At 38.4% G+C, this 9,173-nt stretch overlaps 1 protein-coding gene across 1 annotated transcript; it reads left to right on the top strand.

Moving 5' to 3' along the window:
• The first annotated feature begins 1,839 nt into the window (after positions 1-1,839).
• On the top strand, positions 1,840-5,104 carry LOC104596558 (flocculation FLO11-like protein). The gene is made up of 4 exons (XM_010257787.3): positions 1,840-2,076; positions 2,175-2,312; positions 2,416-4,552; positions 4,664-5,104. Exon 3 carries the CDS (start codon positions 2,555-2,557, stop codon positions 3,230-3,232), a length of 678 nt encoding a protein of 225 aa, XP_010256089.1. The 5' UTR covers positions 1,840-2,076; positions 2,175-2,312; positions 2,416-2,554; the 3' UTR covers positions 3,233-4,552; positions 4,664-5,104.
• The last annotated feature ends 4,069 nt before the right edge of the window (positions 5,105-9,173 follow it).

The following is a 9,173-nucleotide window of genomic DNA, read 5'->3' as shown; positions in this document are numbered from 1 at the left end:
AACAGCGTGGTTGTGTAAGGGACAAAGGCTCATCTCGATGCCCCGGCAAGCTTGTCCCCATGCAACCTAGAAGTTACTGGTGGAATGGCCGTCGACAACCAGGTGCTGTAAACCCTACCACCAACGACCCACAAGTGAACCTTGTGAGTTGAATTTGCAGGAAGGCTTTTGTCTCCTTGAAACTGGGGTGGAGGCTTAGCAAAGCTAGCGATGGCTTGAAGGGCATGGTCTTGCTGAGCGTGTAGTCAGCCGATGCTTCCACAAAATTGACGCCATGGTCGTTGAGCAAAATGAGAGGGTCACCCTTGTCATCTGCTCCCAATCTGCCAGCCCACTCTCTGTACTCTGTTAGGGCCTTATCGAGGCCTTGCTCTATGGTCGCATTTGAAGGGGTTGGTGGTCGGTATGCATAGGTTACAGCTATGTGGGTGTTGTAGGTGACCTTATCGAAGACGCTTAGAGGAATGCAGGAGGAATATCTCCTTTGTAGTTTGGCTTTACAATCTTAGAGCTTGGGTTTGATAACACGTGCTTGGGTCACCTACATGTGCTTGGGTTTGATAAAATGTGCTTGTTACAGTGGAAGAATAATCTTCCACTATCGAAGATGCTCAGTGGAAGACGCATTACAGCTAAAACTAACACTGTTTCAAGAGGGTTGTATGGAGTTTACAAGCTTTGTGGATTGATCGAGTTTGACAAATTGGATTAGACCTTAGACGTGTTTATATACTAACACTCCGACACCACCAACCACACGGTCTGTGACGAATTTGTCACAGAAAGTAAGGGAGGAAGCTCCAAGAAAACAACAATAGAAATAAATATATAATTATCTCTTTGTTATTATAGTCTTGGCAATGTTATTTGTCATCGATACGTGGGTGTAGTTTTACACCATTGTTCATCTAAATGCAGACAAAAAATATGCTGATGTTTTGTACTATTCTTTCAAACATACAACAGTATAAAAGCTGCATCTATCCGGTTCATTCTTTACGCTTACATGTTGGATCATTCTTCTTTTACACCGATGGAGTTTTGCTTTTACATTTTAAACAAACACAACCTTAATTAAAATTAGATGGATTTTTATCAAATTTACATTCGTAAGGGTTTGTGATTTTTTTTTTGTGTACAAGGTGATTGTGATTGGTTAAAGCCTTCTATTATCATGTCTTTCCCACATCATATACTTTCCCATTTTATAATCTAATATAAATCCGATGGATAAAAACTGTTCCGAATTCGAATATAAACCAATTAAACTTAGATCTATCTATATCCGATCCGATTCGATGCTAAAAGGCTGTCGAAGGATATTTTTGTCAAAACGGCTGATTGCCTGTTTAGTTGTCTACACACAAGTGGAATTCGCATATACGCCACACCTTACAGCACATCTCAATCGTGTATTGAGAATATCCCCCGGGAGATGTTCCTTCTCAGTGGAGCGCAAATGTGAACTCATAAAAGTGAAAAGAAAATCGTGCGAGGGCGTTTTGGTTATTTCAGGGAATCATATCCTCAACGTCAAGTGGGTGAGCTTCGTACACTTCCATTCGATTTGTGACAGGTGTTTAAATAGTATGTGGTCTGATGTCATTGTGACACTTGTCCCGGTCGAATGCAAATGCACGATAAATGCAGCAGATTCGTGACTTGAAAACCATTTGCTACACTCCCAAGCTACATGCACGATAAATGCAGCAGATTCGTGACTTGAAAACCATTTGCTACACTCCCAAGCTACATGCACTCCTTTTTGGATCCTTTACCCTTGGCTGAACCGTCTTTCTCCCTTCTTTAAATGCAACTGTGAGTCATTTCAGATCCGCCATTCCTGTACAAAGCTCGGAAGCGGAGCTTTCATGGCATTCTGAGAATCAGAGCTTGGGGGTATAGATCGTGTTAGCCGATCGATGTATCGTCGTTACAGTAACATCTAGATCCAACTTGTTTTAATTTACAGACGTTCTGATATTTTTTCGGTCGTTTCTACTCTGTTATCCGGTAAAGTTATGAAGGTTTCATCTGCTTTTGCCATCATCTACTGGGGTTTCTGGTTCTTCACATGTAAGTCTGTTCCCAAGAATTTCCCTTTTGTTTGCTGATGGTGTCGCCTTTAGATTTTCTTCGGTATCGGTTTATGAGGTATTTTTCTGTTTATGCAGATTTCGATGAAGTTTTGTTCTTGATCGGTGCTTTTAAGCTCCATCTGGAGAAGATATAGCTCGATCTGGACCGGTTCGGTCGTTCAGATTTAGTTCTGTGGCTTAATAGTGGGATCAAGATCTGTTTCAGCCCTTCAGGTGTGACAGGACAGCCGATGAGAATAATATCCATCATCTGTTGGAGCTATCTGCCATTTGAAACTTAAATAGAACATTTTTCGTGGTTTAATATCAATTTCAGGTTCTATCATCTCGCCTTACCATCTATGCAGTAATAGACGAGATTTGCTACAGAGCTATCAGAAGCTAAGTGCACGGAAGGTGACCTAGCTTGTGAAAGAAAACATAATCTAGTCGTCTGACATTTGTTATACTTCGATATGGAGACGCTTGTTGTTGTGGCTCAACATCGGAATCAATATTACAGCAGAAGTAAGCATGGTCTCCCTGGTAGATTCGTTTCTTCTCCGTCTAGAGGGTTCAGGGAAATCAATTGCAGAACTTTTCAATCTGGGGCAGGTATCTCGCCAAACCTTTTGAAGTCCTACAATGGCTCTTCTGCAATTAGAAGGACTAGTTCTTCCCCTCCAACGCCTCCATCCCTTGGTCCCCGTTTTGAAGAGGAGAAACAATTGAAGAGTAGAGGAAAAAGCAGCGCAATTCCTATAAATCTCAATGCTTCCAACAAAGATACGCCTTTCAATGATGGCCTTTCCTACTCTGAGCTCTGGGCTGGACCTGCGTATTCAAACTCACCTCCCCCGAGTTCTTTGCCAATCCCTAAATTTAGCCTTCGACAGAAGCGAAGTGTGTCCCTTGATCTACCTTCCTCAGGTTCGAGGATTCCCATGCACCCCATTGCTAAATCAGCTCCGCCTTCACCCACAAGGGAGCCGTATCCCCCTCGAAGGGATTTCTTTCTCAACACTGACTTTGCAGCTAACCCCTCTCCAAGAGATTTCTTTCTCAATATTGACTCTGCAACCAAAGATCTGCGTCGTATGCTCCATCTTGATGTTGATGATGAACGAGAACGTGGAGGCCCCTCAGTTCTGTAAATAAGTCTCCTGTTCAACCTGGACTATGGGTAGCTTGTATATAAGTAGTGAGTAATTTGGTCCGTAGTCTTAGCTTTCGCATCCTTGTAGCTTTCTTTATGGGTGGTACAAAGGGAACAGCGATGATTGACGTCATACAGCAACATTCAGACTCTACCGGAAGCATTCGAGCTCCTTATATGGACTTGGGTTTCAATTATGAACAGTAAGAAATTCATAACATGGGTTTTCTGACGGATGGCTGCTACTTGGGTTCCGGGAAGGATAAGAGAGTTGATGCTTAAGAATGTCTGCTCTTTGATATGCTCACTGAATCATTGTCCTTCTCCTTCAGTGTTACTCTTGCTTCTCGATGGTGAATGATGGAAACTACCTTTTGAGTGGTCAGCAAAGCTATGATATGGTCATAGAGATTAAACTTTCTCTCAGAACCATGTGTTTTAACAAGTTTCTCTGTTGAGTTAGTTACCCTTTCTTCCAGAATCATGGGTTTTCATAAGGTTTCTTTCTTCTGTTAGGTTAGGCATCTCTAGTTTCATATTGCCTGTAAATAGCTAAATTCTTTAGGGTCTTTGCTTCTGGTTAGCTTAATCAGTCAGGTTCTATATCATGCTTCTATCTCCGTGGCGTCTCTATTCCCCATAATTCCTGAACCCTGTACTCCTTCAATTCTGCTTAATCCATTTCTCTTATGATACCTTTCTGATGCGTTCTGCGTAATCTCCTCCTTTTACTTATTAGTCCCATGTTGCCTGAAGTGGATGGTTAGTTGGTAGGCTCTGTTTTCTGTTGATTTCTTTTCCTAAACTTATATCCGACAGTTCTTCAGTTGGCCTATTTACTGGCTGATCTGATTAGACGTAAACTTGCACTGTTTTCTGTTTGGTCTCTTACTCTTTACTTTGCCCAACTTTGCCTGAATTGGCTGGGTAGATGGTGGCTGGTAGGTTCGTACTGCTTAGATGCTACAGTTGTCTTCTTTTCATCTTTACCCCATTCCTCATCCTTTCAATCTCTGTTTCCTTTCTGAACTCCAAAAGGGTGTTCGTTTTCCCTGTTCCTCCTTTTCAGGTTTTTTTTGATGGAAAAGGTAGGAAGGGGAATGGAAAGGAATACAGTTTATTACTTCTTTTATCCACCTCTTCTTCATTCAGCGTGTAGGGTTCTCTGTATCCTGTTGTGCCGTTCTTCTGTAAGCCATCTTAGGTGTTTATTTCTGTTAGTAGTTTCTGCTAGTGACACCGATTCTCTCTTAATACTTTACTTGAAAGGCATGTCAGTCTGGAGATAACCATGTGATCGTGTAACGCCATATACAAGGTATGCTACTCTCTATTTGATTCTCTACTTTCTTTAATGGTGGTCTATTTTGAAATTACAGTCCTAATTGTTATTAATGTAGTTTTCTTTTGTTTATTGTGCTCGCAACAGGGTGGACCCCCAGGGTGCCGATGGAAGAATAGTCTTTACCTTGACACAGTTTGGCGGAGATGGTCTTTGCGAGAGAGAGAGAGAGAGAGAGGTAAAAGCAGTTTTGCCCAAGCGCGGCGTTTATTCTCAAGTAATAAGAATGTAGTGTATGTACTCCTTTTGAGATGGCGGGGTATGCTGATTGTGGAGAATCAGATAATGTTAGTTGTTAATATTAGGGTTGCTATTAGTATTATTAGTATTGGAGTATCAGTTTGTTTACTTTTCATGCACAACTGCTTTTAATTAATTATGTTTTATAGTATGTTTATCTGTCATTTCTGTCCGTCGAGGCCGGCCGGCGGCCACTTGTTGCCATTTCTTGGGCGACAGCCAGGTTATTGATGTTACTCATCATTTCTACTGATAAATAAAAATGGGATTTTACTTCTCATTTCGCAATTTCTATTTTCTAATGCCTTTTCTATTAAACGTCGAGGGAATACGGAATAGGGATTGCCAATGCCGGCCAAATGGTTGGTGAGAATTACAAAAATTCTTGCGACACTAGCAGCCTCGTGTAAATTTGGCCGCTGGGGAGTGGGGACTGGTTGAATGGAACTTTTTTAGACTGAGCATTCATTTGGGAAGTATGCCATCATAGAGGTGTAAATCGGGCCCGGCACGGCCTGCACGAAATTGGATCAGCCCGACCCGGCATGGCACCAAGGCCCACGAGCTGTGTCAGGCCCGGCATGAAGGTCCGTGTCATGCTGGGCCGGGTTCAAGGTCTACAGGCCGCCATGGCACAACATGATTGTTTGTGCAGTGTCGCTCGTGGCCCACGTGTCGGCACGGCCTAGCTTGTGGCATGGCCCGTCATGGGTCAGCATGGCATGACCTGTGGGGCCCGTAGTGGGTCGTGTTTAGCCCACTTGGAATATAGCCGTTGGGCCCTCCCCAAGGGCCCCAATGGCTAGTTTCAGCTTTTTGGGTTTTTTTTTTTATAGAAATACCCCCCAACATTTATAAATAGCCATATTTGGGGGGTATTTGTGTATTTTGCTTATGGGGGGTTGAAAAAGTGACATAACTGCCCCTTAACTAACTAGTTTAGGGGAGCTTTTTGGGTAAAGATGTAAATAACTTTATAATAACCAAAATACTCCTAAATAATAGCTAGTTTTTTGGGTAATTGAATTATGTACAGTTCCTATAAATAGCCCTATCCTCTACTATTTTTATCACACTAATTCAACAATTCTCTTAATCTCCTCTCTCTCTCTCTTTCATATTCATACATTCTCAATTCTCTACAATCTGAGTAATTCTGATCAGCTGATTGTCTGATTCTACATTCTCCAATTCTCAAGTCTCAACTTTATTGAAGTTTCAACTTTTAACAAGAAGACTTGTTCAACCAGCTCAAGTATCACAATTTGGAAGGCTTGGATGTTGAAAGGGTTCAACCGTTGAAATCAAGTTTTTGAACCAACAATCCGGATAAGTTGAATTAGATTAATTTTTATCTTTTTAGAATTAAAAAAAAACTGATTGTTTCTTCTGAAAACTGATTCCTCAACATATTAACCATTGATATTCAATCGCATCATGATAGTGTTAGCACTGATGCGATTAATGTCGATGGAAGTGGAACTCACTCTCGGTACTGATACTAGGGAAAAAAGATGGCCTCTTAAGTTGAGTAGCCTGGTTTAAAAAATTTTAAAAGTAGAGGATATTGAGGGGAAGGGAAAAAGGGCCGTTTACAAAAAATGTAAGAAGGACTTTAGTTTATTGTAGCAAGGGTGGTAGAGGTCATTTGAGCAGACATCTGCTCACACATGAGAAAGAAGATGAAGGGAGAGAAACAACTCAAACACAAATTTGGAGGGGGAGTAGTTTTGGTACTTTTAAATATTTACAAGAAAAAATGAGACAAAAACTTGTTAAGTGTATTGACATTCAAAACAACCATTTATATTAACTGAAGACCCAAAACTTGAAAAATAGTTGCGTAATTCTGTAAACCCACAATATAAAAAAGCTTATAGGAATACTATTAGGTTGGATGCTTTAAAATTTTTTTATTCATATAAACAAAATTTAATTTCTTTGTTAACAAATCTTAATTCTAAAGTTGCAATTACTTCGGATGTTTGGACATCCAAATTTAATATAAGTTATATTTGTGTTACCAGCCATTTCATTGATGAAAATTGGCTTTTGAATAAAAGAATTTTAAGTTTTACTAGAGTTGAATGGCCATATACCGGCCTAGCTATTGCTGCAAGTATTTTAAATATTTGCATGCTTATGGAATAAATATTTTAGTTTTGATAATGCCAGTAATAATGATTCTGTAATAAATATTTTAAAATCTCAATTAAGACCATGCTTAAACGATAAATTATTTCATATTAGATGTGCATGTCACATCTTAAATTTATGTATTCAAGACGCCTTGAATATTATTTCTACTCATATTTCAAAAATTAGAAATTGTATTATATATATAAAATGTTCAGGGGCAAGAAAATAAAAATTTAAATATTTATGTCAAAATTATGGTTTAAAATATAAACATTTTATATTAGATGTAAAGCATAGGTGGAATTCTACCTATGCTATGTTAGAAAGTTGTATTTCTCATAAATAAATTCTTACTGATTTTTATAATTCAAAAATGCCTAATGATATGATATTTGAGGAAGACTAGGAAATGACAGTCTGTATAAGAGATTTTTTAAAACATTTTTATGATGCGACTAATGAATTACCTGGAATTTATTATCCAATTAGTTATAATTTACCTTATCAATTAATGATGATTAGTGATTATTTTGCAAAATATAGGAATAATCCACAATTTCAATGTATTGTTAAAATAATGAAAAATAAATTTAAAAAATATTAGAACATTTCTCCCCTTTATTGTTTAGCTACAATATTAGACCCTAGGATTAGGAAAGATGGTTTAGATATTTTACTTCAATTATATTGTGAAAATATGAATATTGATATAGGAAATAAAAAACAAGAAATTAATAATTTATTATTTGAAATGTACAGTTTGTATGAATCTGAAACAACTTGTATAGCATCTTCCACTTCTGACCTTGAGCCCATTAGTAGAAGAGAAAAACTTTTTTATTTAATAAGTAGAAGGCAGAAATCTGCTACTTTTAGAATAAGTTCATTTACTGAACTTAATTTTTATTTACAAGCAAATTTTTCTAATTTAGGTGAAGGATAAAATAATTTTGATATTTTAGCCTGGTGGAGTGAACATTCGAAAAATTATCAAATTCTCGCCGCCATGGCACGTGATCTACTAACCTCTCCGATGTCTACAGTTCCATCGGAGTCTTGTTTTAGTGCAGGTACCAAGGTGTTGGATGACAAAAGAAGTTGCATGAACGATGAAAACATAAATATGTGCATCTACTTCAAAGATTGGCTAGATGCAAAAGATAGATTACAAGACAAAGGAGGGCATGATACTACGTCAGATATTTCACCCGAAACAGATAAGGAAAGTCATGAATCATGATTCATGAATTTGACTACTTGTATAGAATTTTTTATTTTTTTAATTTTATTTAATTTATTTTTTTATTTTTTAACAATGTAATTTTGTATTTTAAATTTATAACTAGATTGTATTTTTTATATTTTATTAATTTATTCCATTTTCATATTTCATTCATCCAAGTATCCAATGATCCAATCATTGTATTTTTAATTTGTACCATTCAAATTTAAATGAAATAAAATTCCTATTTTTCTCCGATTCGTTATTCCATCATTCTTATTTCAATTTGGTTAAGTATTTTTTTTTTCATTTATGTGTTAGATAACTTAGATTTCTCATTTCTTAATTTTTTAAATAGTTTCCAATTCCCAAAGTTCAAAGGAAAGTTAAATATTTTAGTTTTACAATTTTACTTAAAAAATAAATCAAAATTTTCAAAAAATAAACAAAAAAATAAAAAAATAGTGCAGCCGGTTCTGCCCAAACCCAAGGTCTGCCCTGTGGCCCAACCCGGCATGACCTGCAACCCGGCCCGGCCCAGGCCCATAGCACAACACGGCATAGGCCCACACGGGCCTAGGCTGTGGGCCGTGCCAAGCCGACCCCCAAAATTTCCACCGGGGAGGGCGGCACGGCCTATTTTACACCTCTATGCCATCATATTTAATTTAGGCTGTGTTTGATTTAAAGGAAGGAAAAGGTAGAAAACCTTTACAAACATTGTATAGGGAAAACCTCTCTAATCCATCGTGCTTTTTATCGAGTGTGGAGTGGATTGGCTGAATGCCTGAATGGGAACGCGTCGTGCTGTTGAGCCTAGAGAGGGTTGTGTACCTCCTCTTCCCTGCCCCAACGGCCTAACCCCTCTTCCACTTTATTTTTCTTCCGCCTCTCATCTTTCATTCTCCTTGCCGGCTACTGCCAACCACCACACCGGCGGCCCTTTTTTCTCTCTTCCTCTCTCCAAATCCAATTTGCATGTAACGTTCAATTCAT

This window comes from Nelumbo nucifera, chromosome 1 (genome assembly GCF_055504915.1).
Source record: "Nelumbo nucifera cultivar China Antique chromosome 1, China Antique-T2T, whole genome shotgun sequence".
Classification (NCBI taxonomy): domain Eukaryota; kingdom Viridiplantae; phylum Streptophyta; class Magnoliopsida; order Proteales; family Nelumbonaceae; genus Nelumbo; species Nelumbo nucifera.
This window is presented reverse-complemented; position numbering and strand designations above follow the sequence as displayed.